Here is a 25,544-nt window from a genome sequence, read left to right on the forward strand (position 1 = left end):
CGAGCCACATGTGGCCGCTGGCTTGGGTTTGGACCACCCTGCTCTTTTTTATACAGTTTAATGGTCAGTTGAGATATATAAATTTGAGAAACGAATCCTTGCTTTGGTGCTAATGCCTTCATATTTAATAACATAAGATTAAATTTTTAGGTTCCGTGCATAATGGTTGGACGCAAACGCGCTATACGTTCATGCTTGCACTGCAACGCTACTGATCACAACGTGCGAACATGTTCCGTGAAAGGTGGAGTCAATGTTGAAAAGCAATTGCTTCGAAGTGTGGCAATGACGCCACTTCTACTAAAACTAATGACAAGAACGTTGTGGTAACTGAGACTTTAACGCAGGATATGCCAAAGTCGATTGACCAGGGGCCAAAATTACAAATGGAAGATATTCGCAGGCCAGAAGAGGGGAGAGAGAGAGGATTTTTTATTTTCGCCAACCAGAAAAAAAACAGTCATAACAATAAATAATGGTAACAAAAAATACACTTTTTCGGTATAGACTGGAAGGAGCGATACGACCATGCGGTCATCGGAGTCAGCTCCCTCCAAGTTTACGCTGATAAGTTTACAGTAAAATATGACTATTAGAAGTGGTTAAAATTCATGAAACAAAATTTGTAAAAAAACAAAAACGAACAAACAAAAAAAAAATGAACTAAGCAATTATTGTTGTTAACATCTATATATACAAACACACAATTTGAATAAACATAGTAATACAGAAAAGTTATAAAACTAACAAAATAAATGCGGTATGATGCAACTAAGAAGCCCATTATTATTTTTCATTTGAAGAATTATTGCATTCATTTTGGACTGGGATAATAATTCATGAAGGGGTCAGGTAAGGATATTACAAGCATTCGTCATGGATACATATTTGGAAAATGTATGTAAGCGGGATCGGGATGCTATTTATCGTTTTGATATTACATGTGATGTTGTTATCTAATTTACCTAAACTGCCTGCAATTGGGCTACAGATTTCATAGCCATCAACATGTGATGATTAAAAACAAAATGAGAAAACAAGAGATGGGCTGAGGCGCGTTATACAAATTGAACAAAATAAATAAAATTATTTTAGCAGAGTCAATTTTTAAAAGATAAGATTTGTCTTTGAGAAATGAAACAGTTTGAACGAATAATCAACTATTACACAGACTATTATTTGAAAGCGCGGTCTAAGTCCCATGAATAAAAAATAAATTTGGTTATTGGACTACTATACTCAAATGTAAAATTGGACACATAACAATTGTTTGTTTGAGTCAGCAAGCGGTAAGCCTCACATGTAAAAATAAGTTTCAGGAGATAAACAAAATGGTACTCATAGTCATGTGAATATAATATTGGGAAACAATTGTATAAAGGGTGGAATCAGCCTTATAACAAGAAAGAATCTAGACAGATGGGTGACTGATACCCACAAATACATATATAAGTACCAATTTATAAACTATTATATGCCCCAAATGTGAAACAATTTTGGTAATCTCAATATCAATAATCATAGATAAGTGGAAATTTGGATAAATAAACATTATTTGAAATAGAGAGGGTCAGCCTCTCAAATGCACAAAATAGACCTCAATATAAAGATTATGGCAAGGGTTCAGCCTCAAAATTAGACGGCAGTTATTGCAAATACACCAAGGGTTCTCATAATATAAATATGGATAAATATACTATTATTTGAATCAGCAAGGGTTTGCCTTAAAATAAGATGGCAGTTATTGCAAATACACAAATAGTATTCAATATATAAATATGGATAAATTAACTATTATTTGACTTAGCAAGGGTTTGCCCCAAAGCTCTGCAAGTCACCGGTATAATTGAACTGTTACAAACCGTGATAATGGCAAAGAAAAAAAAAAGTGTACAACTATTTCACTCAAAGTTGATGGGCCATATTAAATCATTACGCATGCCATGGAACCACTTCAATGGAAGATAACTCAACACAATAATTATCGACTCGCCTTTTTATTAGACAAACGGTTGCTCTTTCGCTGTGTAGGCCTACTGAGACAAACGGTTGCTCTTTCGCTGTGTAGGCCTACTGACGGGCTTCGAGTAGGTTCCTTCAAAGTCCAGGTGATATGTTATGGCTTTTTACATGTATGTCGAATAAACAATTTTCATTTAGTAAACAATGCTGGGGATGGTACCTGCGCCTACATTTCAATTCTAGATGTTATGCGATCTTTGGGCTTACCCAATATACCGGACAATGTCCAGCAAATGTAGGTCAATCGTAGCAGATGAACTAAGTAGTTGTCCGAATATTTATGATTTAATAGAAACTGATGCTGATGATCGTGATGCTATTGCCTCACTGCATCCGATAACAGTTCGTTTGTGGGACGACAGTTTCCACTTCCCCGTGGCACTCTTTTTTCGTATATTGGAAGAGTCTGACATAGATGACGACATTTGATACTTGATAAAAATTTATATTTGATTCGATATAGAAATCGAACATAGGTTTATCAAGTTTCAGATTTTGAAGCAGAGGCAGATTTATCATTGGCCGACGTTCCTTCTAACGTCAACAAGCGTTTCACAACGGAATCGCGCAATAACAGGTCACATTGAGTTGGCTTACATACATTCACCTGGCGAGTCCGCAATGCCACCAGCAGGGAAAGATCTCGTTAACGAACAAGAAAAGCTCCGCAATCAGACTACGAGTGAAAAAAAGTACTATTTAAATGAACTATACGTCAGTTCGGTGGAGCCTCGGGTGTCAAAAGTCGGGAGTATTTGTGCTTCTTCATCTCCCTCAGACTGCTTCATGCAGTTTTTTACTGTTTAACTGATCAATTTCATAGTGGAAACGACGAACTTGAATGCCCAAAAAAGCTCCAGGGTATGTACAATTGCAAATAATAGCTATAAGTTGATTTCAACTATATATCCGCATAAAAAGCGATAACATAATTGATAGAAAAAAAATGAATGTAAACCGATTCCAGCGCTGTTTTCCACTCTAATCTTAGTTTTATTTTTTCAGTCACCAACGACCACCGTGCCAGCCGCCAGCTTCTTCCAGTCAAATTTGAGCCAACGACGTTCGAAGAGCTGAAGGCATTTTTAGGTCTAACAATCGCAATGGGAATAGTGAGAATGCCGATAATTGCCATGTATTGGCAAAAGAAACATTGGATATTCAGTGTCTTATCATTCAGTGAGATTTTGGTTCTGATTACTCCATCCTGCTGTGCTAAAGCACTACCAGATTGGTCATAGCTGGATAGTTGAAAAAGGTAGCTTATTACTCGCTGTTTAGTAATATTATTGCTGTTTAGTAATATTACTTCTTGAAAATAAAATTATCTTGTAAATGCCGGTGAACAACTAGCAATATACACGGCGCAATTCCAAATTTGCGGGACGAGAGAAGTCTTTCAATATAATTGGACGACACACAATGTTTCAACTGTGGACGTTCACCACATGACTTTCTCGACATAACGGAATCTTGTTACAGTAATAAGCAAAGCTTCAAAAGAATCTATATCAATGTGAACCTTCTTTCGACAGCGAAGGGTCTGTCGGAAGATGCCATGCAACCAGAGAGTAACCCACGTATATCAAGCAATGGTGTCCATTGCGTCTAGTGACCCGACGCTTCCCAATACTGAAAGATAAGATTATCAGATGGTATCACGATGTTGTATTAGTTAGCAATCGCCCATGTTGAGGAAGAGTTATGGTGTCATCCTTACCCACTTGCTCAACGACATTCTTGAGTCAAATCGTGTCAGTGAAGCTGATCGCGCCAATCTGCACAAAGTTTTTTGGGCATATCGACCTCAAAAGCAAGGACAATTGATTTCGAATATTGATTATTTAGAAGCTAACAAAGAAGCGAAAACGTTTTTATTGCTGCTATAGTGTGTCATCTACCATCATATTTCACATATCAATGCACATTTTGAGATTAGGATACAAATTGAGTGTTCACCGCTAAATTTAATAAAAAGAACTTAGTGATAGCGACGCTAAACTACACACTATAGTACTACACCCTAAGACAGTGTTTCTTAGCCTGGGGTTCGGCGAAGCTGTACCAGCGAAATCTGCGCAGTCGATGAATACAGACTTTTCCAAATGTACTGATATGTTAGTAGCGTTGATGAGAGAGGTGCCTGAAAAGATATTTGAATGGAATCACACAATTACAATTTTTCAACTATCAACATGCGTAAAAACAGATATAAAGAAATGGTCTGTTTCCACTATGTCGGCACAAACGGCTTTCCGGATATTAGCGGTGATTACTCCATTATGTCAACTAAATATTTAAATTACAAATTTACAGTTTCTTTATGAATGTAGCCAATTTGTTCATGCCGGAGTAATCAGATGTCTTCAGTTTTCGAAATAAAAACGCTGTTACAAAGAAAGCATGGATACAAAAAAGTATTGCCTAATTATACAACGACTACTTCTGCGTTACGACTACTATTCTGAAACAATATACTGGTAACACTCAGAATTAGAGTGACTTGAATATTATAATCAGCTTTTCCGATAAATCTTGAAGTAATAATTTCGAATATAAAATTTGTTCAAAAATTACTACTTTATCAAACGTCACCACAACTTATTACTTAAATCGAATTGTGAGGTTTTTCACATTAAACTATATAATACCCTTAATTAGAGCTAACTATACTGACAGCGACTATTTCGAATCGGAATTTTATGACGATATGATGGAAGATGTTTTCACGCTAACGTCTGTGAACGTGCGGTCTTATGAACCGACCAATAATATTCCAGAATGGGTCTATGCAAACATGTCATCAGGACGCATTGAACCGGCATGGGACTTTCAGACAGTCGATTGAACAAATGATACTTCCGGATTTACTGATAGACTGTTTTCTCCAACAGATATCCCTGGACCGAACTTACCAACATCAATAAACGCCGACTCGACTCCAGTTAAATATTAGGATCTATCATGGGACGCGAATCTTTGGGAGTCGTTGGCCAAGAATACTAATGTACTAATAGGTACTGAGAAAAATCAGCGACCTTAAAAGCTGTAAATTCAATTGCAAAGAAAATTAAAACCTTGGATGATATGAAATCTTTTTTTTGTTCTGCGGGCCACCATGGAAATGCTTCTGTATGAACAATACTGGAAAACAAAGGATGCTAGGATGATCTATACACCGGGATTTGCAGAAATCATGCAGAGCAAAACGGTGTCTGAATGCACATATTGCGACGTCCTGTGTATAGGAAAAAGAAAAATCATTGGTCTGCCTGGCACAATAAAGTCCAGTATTGGCGCTAAACAATGCATCCAGTGATATGTTCATCGTGTGTAGATATCTGCATATATATATGTTCCGTGCATAATGGTTGCACGCAAACGCGCTAGCCGGCTAGAAGATCATGCTCTTACAACGCTACTAATCACAACGTGTGAACATGTGCAGTGAGAGCTTTTGTGGAAGTCAGGGTTGAAGGACAGTTCCGTGCATAATGTTTGGACACAAATGCAATAGACGTTCATGCTCATACTGCAACGCTACTGGTCACAATATGCGAACATGCACCGTGAAAAGCTGTTGTTGAAGGAAGGTTCCTTGCATAATGTTTGAAAGCAAACGTGCTAGACGTTTGTGCTCGTACTGCAACGCTACTGATCACAACGTGCAATGAAAGTTTTTGTTAAACTCAGGGTTGAAGAAAGGTTTCGTGCATGATGGTTGGACGCAAACGCGCTAGACGTTCACGCTCATACTGCAACGCTACTGATCACAATGTGCGAAATGTGCCTTGAAAAGTTTTTGTTGAAGGAAGGTTCTGACTGGGCCCAAACGCGTTGTGTTTTTATTTATTATCAATGTTATTCAGTTCTTTTTTTCCTTTTTCACCCACTAAAATGCATTTTTTAATTTAATTTTTTACTAAGAATATTCATTCCCCGGAATCATGTTTCACTTTCAATAATAGATTTTTTGTTTTCCACTGTATGATTTGTTTTGATGTGTTCTCAATGCCTTTGTCATGCTTTTTGTTACTAGATGTGATTTTCAGTTCCTTTTTGCTTATTTCACCCACTTTCTTACACCAATCTGCCAATACAAAAAAATGCATTTCCAAATTTTATGTCTAACAAAGAAAATTCATTCCCCGGAATCATGTTTCACTTTCGGAAAAAGATTTTTTGTTTTCCACTGTATGATTAGTTTTGATGTGCTCTCAATGCCTTTGTCATGCTTTCTGTGTTCCTTTACTACTGTGATTTTATTATCTATGTTGTTCAGTTAATTTACCCAGGCTAACTCATTTCACCTTTTTTGCAGTGCCTAAAAAAGTGACTATTATTATTATTATTTACCCAGGCTGATCATGGTGAGTAATATTTTTATTTATCGGTCTTTTACTGGTTGAACATAGCCATTTTCTTCTCTTTTCGAAGTGCCTAAATATATGCCTAGTATATGTGGTGAGCGAGCGCGTGCGACTCTCTTTAATACTACGTTTTAAATATTGTTATTGGATTTTCCTGTAGAACTTTGCATGTCATTCAATTTAACTATTTTCAACTAATTCATTATCTTTTATAACTTATTACACCCATTTCACTTTTTTTTCGAAGTGCCTAAATTGCAATTGCCTACTTTTAGTCTGTCCCCTTTTAAATATTGATATTTCCTGTTTTTAGGCTTCAATTACCCACTTCAGACTTCGTGATGAATTTCTCGAAATTCTAAGAACAACATGAGCGAGTGAAAAATGTTTCACAGTTGAAAAGGTAAGTATTTTTTATTATGTTTTGGTTTTGTACAGCCTGACAGACAAGGAATACTTAAGTATGGTGATTTGTAAATTGGTATGTTTCTGTGTTCAGGTATTTCTATACCTCAGTAAATACGTGGAAAAAAATAGATTATATACAACGCGAGCAACCTTAATCGTATAATCATGAAAGGTGACAGTCTGTCTACAGTATTTAAGGTCAATGAAATTGTGTTCTACCGTTTCTGGTAAGTTTGTGCATGCATGTATATTTTATTGTTATCTTTCGTTTTGGAAAGAAAGCCATAGAGACGTTCTAACAATTATTGAAACCTGAATCATGTTTTACTTTTATAGGGATGTATGGAAGTTTATTAAACCACATATAATTCGTGTGACAACTGATGAAATAGTTCAATACGATGCAAAATTGAAGATTTTTTATCCTAATTCACAGGTACTATTGGGATAAAATGAAATAGTGTTTAAATGTTCATTTTAGTTGTTTCTAATCATTAATGTTTAGTCTGTCCCCTTTTAAATATTGATATTTTGGCTTCAATTACGCAGTTCAGAGTTAGTGATAAATTGCTCGAATTTGTTTTGTACAGCCTGACAGACAAGGAATACTTAAGTATGGTGATTTGTAAATTGGAATGTTTCTGTGTTCAGGTACTTTTCTACATCGAAAACTACGTGGAAAAAAATAAATTAGCCGACCCAAATAACAAGCGTCGTATACGCACGAGGTGTGACCCTCTGTCTAAAGTATTTTCGGGCCCCCAAGAATTTGTGATCAACCGTTTCGGGTAATTTTGTGCATGCATTTATTTTTTATTGTTATCTTTTGTTTTGGATAGAAAGCCATAGACGTTCTAACAATTATCGAAACCTGAATTATTTTTATAGGGATATATGGCAGTTTTTGAGGCCACATTTGATTCATGTAAAAAAGGAACAATATGATGAGAAGATGAAGAAATATTCATTCATTTTCGTTGTTTCTAATCATTAATGTAGCTGCAGGCGGATTAAATTAGATTTCTACTAAATGAATACAAATTTATTGGCAAATTTTATATATGGAGCTTATGAAAAAACCTCAGTTGTGACAAATTTACATTTAAAAACCGAGATAACAGAGGATGCTAGGATGACCTATACACCGGGATTTGCAGAAATCATGAAGAGCACAACGGTGTTTGAATGCACTTATTGCGACGTCCTGTGTATAGGAAATGAAGAAAAAAATCATTGGTCTGACTGGCACAATAAAGTCCAGTATTGGCGCTAAACAATGCATCCAGTGATATGTTCCATTATTCCGTTTTAAGAAATCCGTATTTTTGCTATTCCTATTTTTCATATCTTTGTGCAATAAAACGGCAATAACACTGCATATTGTGTGCTGTTAGTCAGACAATTTTGATATTTTTGCCGTTACTGTACTGTTTTTCATATTTTTATGCAATTAAACGGCAATTACACTGCATATTACCGTTGATGACTTAATCAGCGGTATGGCCCAAGCTAGACGATTTCAGTTACCAGTTCGATTCTACTAAGCAAATACAATTCATCGAGTCGTGGAAGGAATTTGTCGCCTCGTTGCAACCGAAATAAACAATGAAGAGCATAGTGAGCGACATTCAAATTTTGAGAAATATCTCGACGACTAAAAATTGAGCCAACGACGTTCAAAAAGCTGAAGGCATTTCTGGGTCTAACAATTGCAACGGGAATTGTGACAATGCCAGTTATGGTCACGTCTAGGTAAGATAAAACAATGGAATTCATTGGGGCACGTACAAGACGACGTGTGTGGCGGACACTTTGGAACGTCGTCATTCCCATTATATCCAAAATCCTTGTAAAATGTGCATTCCTTCCCTTATTGTAGGGCAACATAACGATATTAAACACTATTAAAAGAGTAGGCGGATTTCACTCACCTGCTCAAACAAAAGTTCCAAAATTAGCACACGGCGATGAACAGGTTGAAAATATCCGCTAATCGTTTATTTCATATGGCTTCACTTCGGAGTATACTTAAATTGGTACAAACTGTGATAATGGCAAACAAAAAAACAGTGTTCAACCATTCCATTCAAGTTCGGTGGGCTATATTAACGTTGCGCAGGCTATGGAACTACTGCTTCAACGGAAGACAACTCAACACAATAAATTATCGACTGTTATCCGGTTATTGGACAAACTGTTCGTGATCTGCTACTAACAACTGCTCCTTTGCCATGTACTGACGGAATTCGAGCAGGTTTCCTTCTGAATCCAGGTGGTATGTTATGCTTTTTACAGGTATGTGAGTTAAGAGACTTAATTATCAAACGTCGTATTCAGAGCGTGCTCGATGCTGGCAATTACGTTGGATATTTTGCGCATCTCCCAAGATCACCACCACATGGATTTTACGAGGCGCTTGTCGATTCGTTGAAATGCTATTCAAACATTTGATACACCTTCAGATCGTTGCGCCGTCGCTGTTTCATGGAACTTTGAAGGAATGTTTGCGAGTATCAACGCAAACACAAATCTATTTGGATTTACCTGACTACGATGAAATGTCGCGTGGCACACTGACCAATTCCTCTTCAAGTTCCATACAACAATTGACAACCAGTTGACAGTTGACGCACTGAGAGACGGACGTATTTTCTCTTTTCACGCTTGTACAATGCCGCTAGTCTAGCCGACTTTGTTATCTTAATACTGCATCAACATATCGTTGCATATCGTCGATTTCGCCATTCAACGTTTTATAGCCAGTCAGTCTACACCTAATAAAATGGCAAAGGTACAAGGAATTAGTTCAGTTTCCATAGACGCCAGCATCCGGCAAGAGTTGGACATCATTCAAATGAAACAGAAATCTCTCGAAATTTTTGCAGAGGCAAGTCAATCTTTTAAATCAAAGAAAAGAAGCGGAGCATCTTCCACGTCATCCCTATCATTAATAGAAGAACTAAAGCAATTGGCATTCGAAATTAATGTAATAAAATCGATAGTTGAGGAAATTGATAAAATATCCAAAGAAAATGAGATAAAAATAGACAACCTCGAGCAATACGGTAGACGGAACTGCCTTATTCTCTACGGATGTAAGAACATTCCGCCGTCCAAATTGTATAAGAGATTTGAGATGTTTGTAGCGAGAACCCTGAATACAAGTCTGAAACTCAAATACCTGGTTCAGTTTGGGGATATTGATACAACACATATTCTACCCACGGACTCTAAAGCAAATGTATCGATCGTTGTTAAATTTGTTCGTCGAAGCGTAAAACACCAAATTTATGCTGCTAAAAAAGACTTTCCATCACCGAATCTCTAACCGAACGACGCCGCATCTGATTGACCGAAGCCTGGAAACGACTATCTTTCGACAATGTATGGACGATGAACAGCGAGATATATGGATTATACAATGGTGAAAGGCAAGTATTAAAATCAATTGATGATATAGTTAAATTTAATTCTTTAAAGTCTTGGTTGGTACAACGATATAGATGTTTAACATAGGAACATTGTCAGCTAGATATAATATGCGCATCTAGATATAATATGCGCATAACTAGCAATCTCATAAGCGTGCTTGCAATCCCATAAGCGTATTAGCAATACGATGCTATCTGAAAGTATTAATTAATGACTAGAAAAAATTATAATAATGCTTTATCATGGTTGTAGTAAAATTGGAAAAGATAATGAATACAGTATTTTTTGCAACAACTGTTCACATATGATTCATTTAAAATGCAGTGGGTTATCCCAAAGTGAATACAAGAGATTAGAAAAAGAACCCGACTGCGTTCCCTGGTGCTGTAGATACTGTCTTAATAGCAATCTTCCCTTCTGGCAGTTATCAAGATTAGAATTGATTAATTTATTTAAAATAATTCCTATTCCAAGAGGGGTAAGCACCCTAGACCAGCGTTTCCCAAACTGTGTTCCGCGAGCGTCTTCCGTGAAAAATAAATCAAAAATACGTCTAAATGGGTCGCCATGGCGATCTAGGGATCGTGAAGTTGTCGCCCAACTGACCGTTCAATATCGTGTCACCGTTGGCCTAAAGCGGACTAACTAAGGTAGGATAGGGGCATATTCGTTAACTGTCGGCCTAGCCTTGCGACTGTTAAGTTCATTATCAATCCTTCTGGTTTTGCTGTAGGCAAACAGGTAGGTCTTAAGAATAAAGGCAAATGGTTTACTTTGAAATGCTGAAAAATTTACTCATGTTCGCTAAACTCGATTCAGCAGATCAATAAACTGCAGCTCGCGAAGTTGCAGAAAGTACGTCTATCTTCATTAGACGTAACATTATAGAGGCAAACACTACGTAATGGAAAGTAAACGATATAGAGGGGTAAAATGAATTTGTTGATTCATATACACAGCATTTAAATTGAGAAACAATAAAACATTTATAATAAATGAAATATGTAAAATATTCAATCATATTTTAGGCATGTTCAACATAATTATGTTAGTTTTTGCGGCGCATTTGGCAACTCGCCACGACGAACCCATTGGTAACCGCTACATTACACCGTTTTTCTTTATCAATTTTACCCTTTCATTTTTTAGTGTTCCGCGAGGCGAGATAAAAAGTGTAAGTGTTCCGTGGCCGAAAAAGTTTGGGAAACGCTGTCCTAGACCCATTAGCTTTAAATGACCTTTTTTTATCTCTGATAATATCGCCGACGACCAGGACGAAATAGCCCCAGGTCTATGCAATTGTCAATATATAAGTACAAACGATATTGAAGAGATTTGTTCAAGCTCAAAGCCAAATGGTTATCTTTTGACAATGTGCGTAAATATGCGTTCATTTGCAAACCCAAAAATTCTTGCCAAACTGGAAGTTTTGTTAGAATCAATGACTAGTCGACCCGATATAATTGCGGTTAACGAAACTTGGCTTAGACACGACCAAGTTGGCGCACATATAAAATTAAGTGATTACAGATTCATTTTAAATGCAAGAAGAAACCATAAATGTGGTGGAGTAGGGTTGTATATTAGAGATGGCATTAGATAAGCAACTTCGAGGTCTCGCCCAGCTTACAACTGAGGGAAAACTTTCACCGGGAGGACACTGCGACCTTTCGGTGGACAACGGTCAGTTTCTAATCGGCAACTGAATAGCTGTTTTAGTTCGCTTGGCTGCTTCAAGCAATTTTTCAACGAAAACGTTTTTGGACTTTTGTACAGATGACTAATCTAAAGGCTACGTGAACTCTACATGGTTAGTATCACATCAGATTGTAATTTTAGAAGTATAATTATTATTGCTGTATCGAAATCTGCATGGATAACTTACTTTTGAAAGTACTTCATTTATTCATACTTTTATTTATTTCACAAAAGAATCGGTCAGAAGCAATACAGAGGAAAAGGATTGGAAGGCGGTTGACGCGAAGGAAGTTTATGCTTTCTTTGGACTTATAATGATTATGGAAATTATTCACCTTCCGACGCTTGATAAATGTTTGCAGACCAAAAACTGGATTTTAGTAGAGTATCAACAAAATAACGCCATGAAAAGAGTTATTTTGCGATATCTGCATTTTTCCAACAATTATTTTGTTGGCAATGAAAGCAGATTTTTCAAAATTCGTGGACTTTTATTACTCATACTACCTTTGTTTCAATCTTGTTATAACCCAGGAAGAGAAATCTCCATAGATGAAACCTTGATTTCGTTCAAGGGTCGGATTGGTTTTCGTCAATTTATAAAATCGAAGAGGGCTCGTTTCGAAATCAAGGTGAGGGTTTTAGCAACCGGGTACGTTTCAAGACTTTAATTTTACACAGATAAGGACTAAATCCCGGAATTAGGTCTATCGCCTAAACAAATGAGATAATTAAAAAAACGGTTAAAACATCATGTGAGATCAGCAAACGACGAGAATCTTTATAAAGTCATGTGCTTCGACCGACCTTTTTTGTGAGAATGTGATGTGATCAGTTTTCGTGATCTTATTCATGTATTCAAGTGTATTCATCATGTTTATTTCTACATCTTTCAATACCACGAATACAGTAATATAAGAACAGTTTATATACACACATCAATAGATTATCTAAATTGGGGCTTGTTACCATAATTATAGAGTTATGATAAACCTATTTATATAGGCTTTTTGCTTGGTAAGGTACATTCAGTGCCATTACCGCATTGGCATTCGATGTTTCCAGTAGAGTTTGTGTTAGGTAACCAAGGCCAATATGCCATATTGTTTACGCAACATAATACAAAAACAAATCCCCATTTCGTCCACTTGTGTATATCTTTCAAGAATATAAGGAGATTGTGACAATCTTCTCTGGTTTCTTAGTATTGACAAAAAGAAAAATTATGAAACACAAATAACTTCAGAAAGAAACGTCCGCAAATGAACCAGAACGACTCGCGCAAATATTGCGATGTATATTGTATTTTTAATATTTTCATGGTTATTTATGTCCGTTTCCCCAAGGGTTTTCATATGGAGCTCAATAATTCACTGAATATTTGCCATGAAATAAGGATCGAGAGAAGATATGCTACAACTCGAACAAGTATTCAATGCAGGATTGATTTTCAAGATTCAGTAAGTAGGTGACAGAAGAGCAAAACTGTTTGGATAATTATTTTCCTCATAAGACTAATGAGATTAGAAGGACCCGAGAAGTAAGTACTTTAAATGAAAAAAAAAAAAATTAAAATCTTGTTGTCACTGCAACACAATTTAAGTTTCTTCAAAATCCATTTTTTCAAGCGCCTGGTACAATTAGTTATTGCTGATGATGACACTTCAATTCATTTAAGATTTTGAAAGCATAAAGGTAATGAGAGGTTGTCTTCAAGAGGCCGTCCAGACGCGGATTCATATTGTCCTCACAAACACTGCTATCTTCAAAGAGAAACTCCGAGGCACATCAGCCAGCAGTGTCTAAGTATGCAGGGACTTGGTATCCGACGGGACGACCGGCTCCTGAGGTTCGTTGCCGGCAGACTCAAACAGAAGCCTAGGTAATCTCCGCAGCAGGGACGCTATCGACAAGTCATAGACGCAAAATAGAATATTCTGACACCACATCTATTAAAGAAAGTTTGTGGCCCGTGAAATGGTGGTCCAATAGATTAGGCAATTCTTCTCCATAACCACCAAAAATTAGCGGGGATGCTGGTGCCCATGGGCCGCATACGACCTGGAAAAGGTGGGCATCAGATGGGAGGACTTTTTGCTGATGTCTGTACTGTTCTGGAGGACACTTCGTACCTCTGCAACATCAGGAGAATGTCGTCAGGAAAAACTGCGGAGTCGCTAATAGGACGTCGACAAGCCCGGTTACAATTGGCCCAAGGTCGGGCCAAACTCACATTGGAGCTAACAATGGAGGCGGCCAAAATTGCTTGACCGCAAAAAAGACCTAACCAAATGTCCCGTCACCTAATTAGCGACGTGCATAAATGAATTAAAAAGATTCGCTCAGCCCTCTGTCTGCATTCCGGCGAAACCACAGCCACGAGAACGGGCTAAAATTAGCGGGGAAAACAGACCCTGTTGAACTTTACTACCCCAACGCTGCAAAGAGACATGAGGGCGTAGGATAAGTAGGAGGCCCTGGGCCAACAGAGAAATACCATTACTACTATCGTTTCTTCAACATCGGCGAGTGCGTCACAACCAACCAAAGCGCGCAATTGACGTTCAGAAGCTCGATTAGTCTTCATTAACATAAACGAGCATAAGATCACGTCTGAAGACAATATAACATTCTCACAACCTGGGCCTGGCATCCGCAATCATGGCATTTAGAGCTTGATTGCTTTATTCAATGTTTTACTGTTTTAGGTAATCAATAGGCCTGATTACATGTCCGCTGGAACCGGTCTAGCAGACCACATATTCACGCTTCAGTGGTTCGCCTGCGATTCAAATCCGTGCTATCGATCCAGAACATCAGACCTCCTATTTAGAATTCCAGACCTCATATTTAGGAGGTCTGGAAGTGAGCTAACCGGTCTTGCTCAGTTGCTTCGCCGTGCTACTCGAGAAATCGTGAATCACCGTGATCTAAGGAGGTACGGAAGTTGTTTTCTTTTTCATCTCTGGTAAGCGAGTTGCTTTTTTAAACTAATAAAAATTCAGCTAGATAGGGCAAGTTTAATTTAAACATCTTCCGCATCTATTGTGTCGCTGCTGAACACAAATTTGAAATACCGGTACCGATGGGATCCCGGTGCAGCATATTGGTATGATTGGTTGTTGTTTTGAAACAGAGAAATAAATCTTGATGTCCAAAGATTTATTGGTATAAACTGAGCGCAGTACGACTTCAGTTTGCATTGAGAATTCCTTTGGAATTGTACCATACAGCATCCTAGCTAGTACCGGTACCCTTAATGTACATACCGGTACCAGCATAAATACAAAGCTTCAGTGTCGGTAACGTCGCAGTAGTAGGGCGATATTAAATAATAAAAGTGCTTCTGTTTATATGATGTGCCCACTTTACACAAGTGTTTAGTTATAACATGTAATTGTGTTAATTTGGTTGCCAGTAGACTACTGGTAACTGTAAGCCTACTGTGATTTTTGAATGGATCGTGTGGCGTAAGGTGCCAGTAGTCCGCAGCGTTGAACGCTGGATGGTCGGCCAAAATAGTCTCAATCGTCTATCTTATATGCCCCCAATAAATTTGTCGTTTTGTTCATAGATTGTGAGCAAATTTCAACAGGATAGCAACCCCTCATCATATTCTGCAAATAACCTAAATCAAGAACGTGCATTTAATTTTAATACGTTGATTAACATTTGTATTGAATTTATTGAAAATAAAATGTATGCAGTGTTTGCAAATCATGACTTATTTGATTTAATCCGGCAACTCTAAAACTGTTCTCAGCTTGTTGGTTTGGACATGTAATCGAGGGCGCTAAGTAGTCTCCGAGACCACTTTGACCGAACCGGTTCGCTGGACTGGTTTTGATGGACATGTAATCAGGCCTATTGATTGTCATCGTGGATATAGGTTAAAAATAATTCTTTTCTATTCATACTCTCCCTCTTTTCTACTACAAGTTTTATGTTTTAGTTTGTTTCCAGATATAAACTCACGACGTGCCAGCGCTCTGACTTCTTTACAATTCAAGCCAATATCAGCCGAGGAAATAAAAGCGTTTTTGGGTCCCGTAATAGCGATGTGTGTCGTGTATATGTCAAGAAAATATTGGATATATTGGAAAATATTGGAGAACATATTGGATTTGCATGTACCGGGAGAGGAAATATTGCATTTTCACCTTCCCATTGTTCGGCAAAATTATGCCGAGAAAAAAATCACAACAACCCATCGTTCGGCAAAATTATGCCAAAAAACAAAATTCATTTTATATCTAATTTTTTTCACTTTTGCACTTAAGTCGATGCCCGATCACGAGATGATTCCACAAGAAACAAACTTTTACGAATTTATTGAATATTCTTAAACCGAGGCTATTATCTGTTTATAAGCCCGGCGTAAAATTTTAATCGACGAATCTCTATTCTCGTTCAAAGGCAGAATAGGCTCGCGCCAATTTACTAAGTCTGAAGGAGCCCGTCCCGAAAACCGGCTACGTTTCACGCACCCAACTGTATATGAAAAAAACTCCTAGCAACTGCAGAATTTGTATCCTATTGGGACATGTTTCATACTTAAATCCTTCCTTATCACTTTGGCGTTTTTAAATTCGGTTTCATTTTTACGAATTCATTGAGAATAGCGTAATTTGGATGTTTATTTAAGTCGTAACCAATCGTTTCGACCAATACTGTAAAGTGAAAAGGCCAAGTCTCCAGTCATCTATTATTTTCATTCAATTAAAAAATGTTAATAATTTAAAGCGTTTTTACCATTGCCAGCAAACATAGTAATAATTGCCCAACAAGAGTAAGTGTTTAAAATTGAAGATCAGGGTCAAAGAGAACCTCTTTTCTTATTTAATAAATTTTAAGATCACTTAAACACGTTTGAAAAGATGATTCCGAGCGAGTCAAGATGATGGCGCAAAGGTATTCGTCAAATACGCGTACATTGAGACAAATATATCAAGCAAAGCTACTTTTTTTTCGAAGCTCGCAGATGGAAAAATCTTTTAAGTAAACAAGTTTCAAGAACTCTGTATCTGTTTATAATAAGACTCTATAAACCAATATAAAAACGACTGCGCGGATTCTTCTCTCGCATTGCCTTTATCTTTCGCGCCGTGGTCTTATCGATCAAGAGAGCGAAAAAACCCAATTGAGCGCACCCCCGTTTTAACCTGAAAAGCCAGTCATGTTAGACTAGTAACTGCGGACTGCCGCATTAGTTTGTGGGCAAATATCTGTGACGTCACATAGACATACTGTATAGATACTGTATAAGATTAGACCACTTCAACGCTACTTTTCGTTTTTATTTTCAGACAAATATATATCAAATGAGGAATCCATTCAAGGAAGAAGCTCTTGGTAATTTATACCGTCAAAACGTGTTAAATTCGGATTAAAAAACTGGGTTTTGCCAAAAACAGGGTACGTTTCTAAATTCCAGATTTATACTGGCTAGAATGCACGGGTTCAAGAAGTGGGATTGACATCTAGGGGGTGTATGATCTTATTGATCTATTTCTGGGTAGTGGTACCACCTATATGTGGATAACTTTTATACTTCCACAGAACTTTTTAGAAAGTTGTATGAAGGCAATGTTTATGTCTGTGGTACAATGCAGGCCACGGGTTTAGAGGTACTAGTGAATGGACAATGGCCCACGGACTTCTTGTCAATCATGGCTTGACAACAGACCCGTATATTTTTATCGACAATTCAAAAGCCAGATTACGAACTCAATGTATCAATGGAACTGAGAACCGTGATAAGAATGGGTGGACGTGGCATGCCATCGCAAGACATTCCATGTCCACCTCATATGCATGATTATAATAAGTATATGGGCGGGGTGGACTTCAATGACGCTATGCGTAAGCACTATAACATTGAAAGACGTTCCAAAACATGGTACCGACGTATTTTATTTACATTATTGAAGTGGCGTTACATAACTGTGCCGTGGTAGCAAAGAGCTATTCTACCGGAATTGAAAAAAAATATTACTGTCATTAGAATGGCGAAAGGGTTCAGTCAGGGTTGTCCAAAACGAATCGAATATTCGAAATTATTCGAATATCAAAGTATTCGAATACCTTTTCGGCTCATTTCCGAATAATTACGAATAGTAGTCACTTTTCGCCGTAAACACGGTGTTTCGTTTTACCGGAATCTTCAAACGACTTTTTACGCTTTCTCGCGTATTGTAATGACGATGAAATAGAGTCGGCATTTTGATTGTTTATATTCAGCGCGAATGTACGTGGCATAGTGTTGCGACACATTTGCACGTTTGCGTTGGTGGACATTGCCGACATTCGTCTTTTAATTCACAAAATCATTTCCATTAGTCGAAAAATCGACAATCACCATATTTCCCCGGCTAATAAGTCGCTTTTGCTTTTCTAGACCCAATTTTGGCTTGATTTTTTTTGGGGGGGGGGGGGGGGGCGCCTTATTGAGAAAGCATGTTTATTTTATTTCTAGGTGGCCTGCTTATTTTTCGCATTAGTCTTCTCAAGCATAATTTGTGTTAACCTTATATTTGGTTCTTATGGGTCTGCCAATCATGATATTTAATCGTAGGCCGGTTATCGTTACTTAAAAGGGAAAACACGGCCACCGCCACCGAGATAAAGTAAGTGATTTATGACCCTTTGGTTTTGCCGATTCAGCAGAAAATGACAGGGACATGAAACACAGCTGTGAAATAACCCGTGGACGTACCGTGTGGAACTTATCACATTCCAAAATTATTTCAACATTCGGGTTGATAGGTTGTCCAAAATGATTGCCGCTTTATGATTTAAATTTACCGCTTCGTTGTTGAGAATAGTTAATTCCGTGAGTATGGTTCTACCAAACAAACATGATCTGGTTCTTTTCTGACCCTATAAAATTATAGATTGTTCAAAATGATTGTGATTTTTAACTTAAAATTACCGCTTTAATGTTAAAAATAGTTAATTCTGTGAGTATGATTCTACTAAACAAACGTGATCTGGTTCTAAACATTATTATTAGCGCATATTAGCATAACTGAACAACAGGGAACACTTTTTCTACCCGTCTTCTTGGAGGCCTATATGGAAACCCCCCTTTTTTTGAGTGCTAAAAATATACATCGTCCTATTTGCCATGTAGACTTATTAGCCGGGAAATACGGTATTTATAGCCGTAATTGTTACGATATCCAATAAATTGTCACAAGTTGGGAAACAAGTTGATTTATTAGAAAAATACTTTCACCCGCTTTCTTGCAAATAATTTTGATAATGATGGTCAAAAGTATCGATAATGAAAGTATTAATACCAAATACCACGGGTATTTGTGGGCATGAAATGTGTGGTAAACTGCCCAATTATAATTAATTTCGGATTCGTATTTACAAAATATTGAAACTATTATAACTCAAAAATACAACGGCGATTTGTGGACTTGAATGTGTAATAAAGTATAAATTATTTTTCCGACTTGTGACAATTTTTTCGTGAGTACGAAAATAAGAATCAAAAATGAATTATATTTGGGCACAATATCACGGCATTCTGTGGACATAAATTGTGAGGCAAACTCGCGATTGATATTAATTTTTGATTCTTATTTTCGTATTTACAAAATACAACGGTGATCTATGGACATTGAATGTGTGGTAGACTACCCGATTATAAATAGTTTTCGTATTTATAAAATAATAAAAGTATTATTACACAAACATACAACGGCGATCTGCGGACTAAAATGTGTGGTAAAGTTCCCGAATATAATTACTTTTTGATTCGTATTTTTGTACTCACGAAAAAATTGTCACAAGTCTGAAAAAGAACTCATACTTCATCCCGCTTTTTGACAAATAATTTGGATAATGGTTGGTATTTAAAAGTATGGGCGTTTTACTAGGATGATTTTGTGTTGCATTCAAATCCATCACCGATACCACTATTTAAAATGCCTTGTCGTATTATTTTAATTCTGTTAATTAACACAACTCATGTTATATAAAATATATATCGCAATAATCTGCAAACTTGAAATGCCTGGTAATATAGCCAGGTTGTAAATAGAAGTTTTCATATTGTTTATTGTATGAAAATTCCTTCATACACTTAGATTCTATTACTGGACTTTAATTTCGAAGTATTCGAAATTTCATATTCGAAAATAATAATTTCGAATGTATTCGAAATAGTGAACTATTCGGTATTGGCCATCCCTGGGTTCAGTGACAAAATTGCTCGGGGATTTCAGGACTGTGCGTGTGCCACACAACGGCGCTGTATAGACTTCAAAATGTTGGGGTCCCTTCACATTATTCATTAATTAGTTGCGAAACTGCAAGGTTTGCTTTGTGGAAAAAGCTCATAAAGGGGCATCCCTGAATAAGTTACAAGAACGCGTATAATTTGTGCGAATGTAGCGTAAATCGTTGCGCAGCTCGAGATAAAAATTGCTTTACGCAATGGCACACGAAGAAAGAATTTTGCAGATTGATTAACAGTATCTTCCTTCATTTTTATGCGTTTGTGTGTTGTGATGTTTACAAACTATCAAATAACTGCCTAGCTCAAAATACCTTGAAATCAGACCGATTTACGAATCTATCTAGGACTGTAAAGCTATGGAATTGTTTAAAATAACAGCCAAATAAACCGTACATTAATTCGAAACCGAAATTAATTCAAATATCATAGGCCACTCATCATCCGGAATATTGAAATATATTTTCAATGATAAAAATTGGAAATAGGAAATTAGTTGTAAGCAACAGTTCAATTTAACCATACAACGATAACCAGAAAATATAAATATTCTTTATCGAAGCAATAGGCAATTCGTTTGCAATAGAAAAGGACATATAGCCATGAGTCGATTGAATTTCTCTCGCGTGAAAGACCCACATACTGTCATTCACACAACATGTTTGTTACACAAAAGAATAGTAAACTTCTGTAATACGCGACATATTCGTGAAACTACGACCACTATACAAGCGGTGGGTAGATGCTGAAGACTTACTGAACTACACGACAACAAAAAGATAACGATGCTAAAATCATAATTTTGCTTACAGCAAACAAATACCCGTTTTCTCATAATATAATCTTGACAAAAGAGGCGCGATTAACAATAAGCAAATGGCTTGGTCGAAACTGATTAAGCATCTATCGCTAATCAGACTAAAAACATTTTCCAGATTAAAATACTTATACTTGAAATCCGATCTAATTCAAACAACGTGTACTTATCTTGTACAATCTTCCAGATTCATTGTTGTATCTGAAATTCAGCAGTTCACTATTCTCTTTATCATTTCCAATTCTAACTAAAGTGCAAACAAACGCTTTATTTTGTTATATTGCTATGTCAAATTCAACAGCAAAATGGAGTTGAGCAAAAATAACATAGACTAGTCAGTATGAAGTAATAGACATAATTATAATTACCTTCGCATCTTGTATGCCAAATATTGTAGAGCATAATAATATCTGCATAATTTCCATTTCATTCTGAAATAGAAAATCGCGACGATTATATTATAATGAGAAACTGGACAGCAAATCACAAAGAAAATAAGTGAAAATATTATAAATATTACATAGAAATGGGCAATAGACCTAATTACCTTTGAATGTCGCACGCCAACGACCAGGAAAAGTCGATAGAAAGTATTGAAGCTACAAACGACCGAAGCGAGGGTCCGCCCAATCCAACTGAATGTGAGCGGCAAGGTCGAAGCTGAAAAAGACACAACACGTGTAACGGTTGCATTGTGGGTAATTGTAGCCGGAGTCTATAAATGAGGACTGATATATCCGGGACGCAAATACTGAATCTTTGTATAATTACAATATCAACTTGGACAAATTTTTATATATTCCCAATATCCGACTGATGAGCAATATCAAATATTTTTTATCTTAGTAGAAATATCCAAACTTACCAATTTTGCAAGTCAAGTCTGTCACGAAAGGAATTGAATACTTTTACACGGGACATATAAATTCAAGCTGTGCGTTATTGTCACAATGAACACCTTTTTGTTTGCAAGCTTAAATTTATCAGTAAAAGTATAGCCTACCCTAGACAGATTACGTAAGCTGTATTGAAGCCGGGTAGCATCTGTCCATCTTTTTATTTCAGAACTTAATCTTCGATTGCCGTCACTGTCCGAATGACAGCCATACTTCCCGTAAATGATAAAGCAGACAACAAGAACAAGTTGCCGAATTTATAAATAATTATTCAGTTATAATATAACTATAATCTCAATTAAAGTGCGTCGTTTCATCTTATTTTTCACCAAATACTGGATGATCCATTTAGTGAGCTTTGTGCTTTTGGGTATGTTTATCGCTATAAAATGTCTGATAGATTGGCGACCAGAATCTCAATTTCTGGTATTGATATTATGAGTCAATCAATATCCTCGCACTCAGTTTAGTCAATTATGAGGTATTAACTTACCAACGATTATATCACTAATATTCAATTCCCTAGTGTTGACTGTTGTATCACATTTCCACACCAAAATACGTAAGCCCGGGATGAATGGTTAATAATCTATTCTGATAAATGGTGATAAGAATATCGAACGTATGAACCCGAGTACCAGCGTCACTACTATGTTTCCAATAGATTGGAAAATCATCATTACCGACCCTCATCTTTGGTAGAATCTAAATTTGAACTTCAATGGAGACTCTTCAGTCGCAGATCAATGACCATTACCAGCGACCTTGGATCATATGCCAGCGTTGATGAAACTAAAGAAGATCATCAATCACCACAGTGATTTCCATTTGTTTATAATTAAATGTTGGCTTGATCAGTATTAGATTATTTGTTGTGACACTCGTTAAGTGGAAAAACTATAGTATTAGGGTTCAAAAATGCCAAAGCTGCAAATCTTTTTTCAATAATAATATTAAAATTAACCCCGTGGTGATCGGTCGAAACGAGCGAAAAGACATATGGTGTTAACTGAAGCTCTAAACTTCTCTGGTTTTGCTGAATTCCAAATTTCGATATTCAAATCAAACACGATCTGTATTTTGAATAAACTATTCATCTGACCAAAAACTACACAAGTAGCAAATCGGTGACTTCAATTTATTTTTTTGTAATTTTTAATTACTGCTATGAGGATTGATAGTTCAAATAGAAAAATTATTCAAATTTTCGTATATTCTCTCTGTTAAAACGTAAAATGTTGTAGACACATTTTTCCAAAACTGCTCTGATTACTAATAAATTCCTAGGAAGCATTTTATCAAACTAATTGAAAGGATTTTAAAATTGAAATGGCGATTAAAATACAATACTGCGAGCGCTTTAGTTCAACTTCATCTCACAAAGAACTCCATAAGTCTGAGCTATTGGTTCTCCGTTTCTCATCCCTTGGGCAGCAGCATCGGGATCGTTGAAAACAGTGAGCCAAACGTTTGTGAAATCTTTAAACAGATATTTTCCTGTGAGCGGATAGCCTGGAAACCATTTTGCAAATGAACCCAGAGATGTAATTCGAACATTCTAAAGAAAAAATATTGAGAGGTATTAAATAAAAATATGCGAACAAAAGGAAAAGATTCTATCCCGAAGTTTGGATAGCAAAAGAGTCATTTTATTTAGTATATTTTTATCTAACCATGTTGCATTATAAATGAATTTTCTGTTATGCATAGTGAATTGTCTACAACTCGCTATACAGGCCGTAATAAAAAAATAAAATAAAATTCGGTGTAAAACAACTGACTACCGACGTTGCTTTACTTTGTAATAAAAATAACAAAGTTGTATATTTAATACTCACAACTGGGTCAAAACTGATCCCGGTCCATATGGAAGTCAGATACCATTTCTCTTTGTTTGTTTTAGTAATTTCATGTCTCAAAAACTCCATGACTTCTTTGTATGAATTTTCATCACGTATCAAGCCAATATCTTTGTTGCGATCTTTGCAAATGTCGACTGCTTTGTTGTAACTAATGTCACTGGTAGTATGCACCACAGCAGTATAGCATGTATCTCCAATCCTCCTGCAATCTATCAAGTAACAAAAGTTGGAACGAAATATTGAAAACCGTGCGAGATTGACCAGTTCCAATGAAAAAACAATTCAGGCCATAGTAATTTTTAAATGTTAAGCAACAAATTTCTCTTGGATGAGTATTTTAGGGACCAAAAGGCGCACAGTCAATAAATTGCGTAGATTGGGTTTTATTCATACATAAGACGCATCAGGTTATAAGGCGGTTTTGAGGCAATATATAGGCTACGTCGTCCTCTAGAGCAGGGGTGTGCAACCTTTTTTATTGGCGGGCCAAATACAAGTAACTGGGTGAAGCCGCGGGCCGCACCTTTATTTAATTTAGGCTTTCTGGTAGTTGCAAGCACAAAAATTGCCTATATTTGCTATGGATCTTACGGCATTATTGGGGGTTCTTGCAGAAATAGTAGATTTAAAACGCATAGACTTCCGAAGAAACTTCTATTTAAATTTTTTGTCACACCGACTTCAATACGTTTTTGTAATATAAATCGTGTATTTTGCAACAGAATTTTGCTAGCTTGTTTTGCTAATATGACTGGTATGGGCTTTGCGACGAAAAAGAATAAATACTCGTTTTGCGGGTACACCATTCGAAATTGTTATTTCTCCGCGGGCCGCACAACTTCTTCTTGCGGGCCGCAGTTTGCACACCCCTGCTCTAGAGCGCACGATCGATTTTTGATAAAAATAAAAAAGTTTTGAATCTCTCCCTATGGTCCGTAAAATACGACAACATTTCCTAATTATAAATGAATAATCTAATATCAATCTTGTTGGAAAGAACTTTAAAACCAATTTCACATTCACCTTCACAGCAGGATAGAGCAACGAGGTAGATAACGAGAATGAGTAAGATATTCATTTGGTTGATTCCGTGTATAGAAGATGTGCTAGTGAAACAAATCTGCCTTGAAATATTTATTTATTGCGTTCACTGTAAAATAAATGCAGCACAATATAAATAAATGACTTGTCTTCTAAACAATTGTAGTGATTAGTACGAAGCAATAACATACGATATTCCACGCTACATTACCGTTTTGTAATGGTTAGGAATCAAGATTTTTGAAGCCGTTTTTCGAAATTTGCCTATACTAAACTTAGCCAAAAATCCATATATACAGCGATTTCACAAACCTTCATTTTTTCTGGTACGTTGTTCGTAATATATGCACGAGTACACAGCGTTATGCGCCCTGCACAGTAATACCTAACTTGCTACATCTGTTAACAAAGCCGTCTAAACTGTACCACGACTTCTGAATAATGTAATGTAAACCGATTCACTGTAAGAGCATCAATTAAAATGGCAAAGGGTTTTGCCAAAAGAGCGTGAATAAATGTTGCCCATACTCAATTCGACGTAAAAATTTCCATTTCCGCTTGAATTCAACGAGGTTTAGCGAAGACGCGTTAGCTGCGTTTTAATTATGCTCATTTCCTGTATAACGCGCCATTTGGTAAAATATTACTACCTAATTCCAATTCGGAATTTTAGCATGTTTAGTTAATTTCAGGGTTAGAAACGTACGAGGCAAAGCTTATATTTATATTATTAAATATAAACAGATTCAA

At 36.6% G+C, this 25,544-nt stretch overlaps 1 protein-coding gene and 1 long non-coding RNA gene across 3 annotated transcripts in view; both read right to left on the reverse strand.

The window, feature by feature from the left end:
• The window catches only part of LOC120331618 (uncharacterized), an 84,746-nt gene extending 59,510 nt beyond the window's left edge, over positions 1 to 25,236 (reverse strand). The window contains exons 1-4 of one of the 2 annotated variants that reach the window (XM_039398716.2): positions 25,107 to 25,236; positions 24,777 to 24,903; positions 23,730 to 23,962; positions 23,022 to 23,449 (exon numbers count right to left, since the gene is read on the reverse strand). In XM_039398716.2, coding sequence (XP_039254650.2) covers positions 23,252 to 23,449; positions 23,730 to 23,962; positions 24,777 to 24,831 — 486 coding nt within the window. In that variant the 5' untranslated portion in view covers positions 24,832 to 24,903; positions 25,107 to 25,236 and the 3' untranslated portion in view covers positions 23,022 to 23,251. Of the gene's footprint in view, positions 1 to 23,021; positions 23,450 to 23,729; positions 23,963 to 24,776; positions 24,904 to 25,106 lie in introns of those variants that run through there. The other variant, XM_078114002.1, reaches the window with a different exon arrangement.
• On the reverse strand, positions 21,074 to 21,641 carry LOC120330855 (uncharacterized). The gene is made up of 3 exons (XR_005567897.2): positions 21,543 to 21,641; positions 21,364 to 21,426; positions 21,074 to 21,242 (listed from the first exon to the last, which is right to left on the reverse strand). It is a non-coding gene; the product is annotated as an uncharacterized LOC120330855 (long non-coding RNA).
• Positions 25,237 to 25,544: the final 308 nt, after the last annotated feature.

The sequence above is a fragment of the Styela clava genome, chromosome 6 (genome assembly GCF_964204865.1).
Source record: "Styela clava chromosome 6, kaStyClav1.hap1.2, whole genome shotgun sequence".
In the NCBI taxonomy this organism is placed as follows: Eukaryota; Metazoa; Chordata; class Ascidiacea; order Stolidobranchia; family Styelidae; genus Styela; species Styela clava.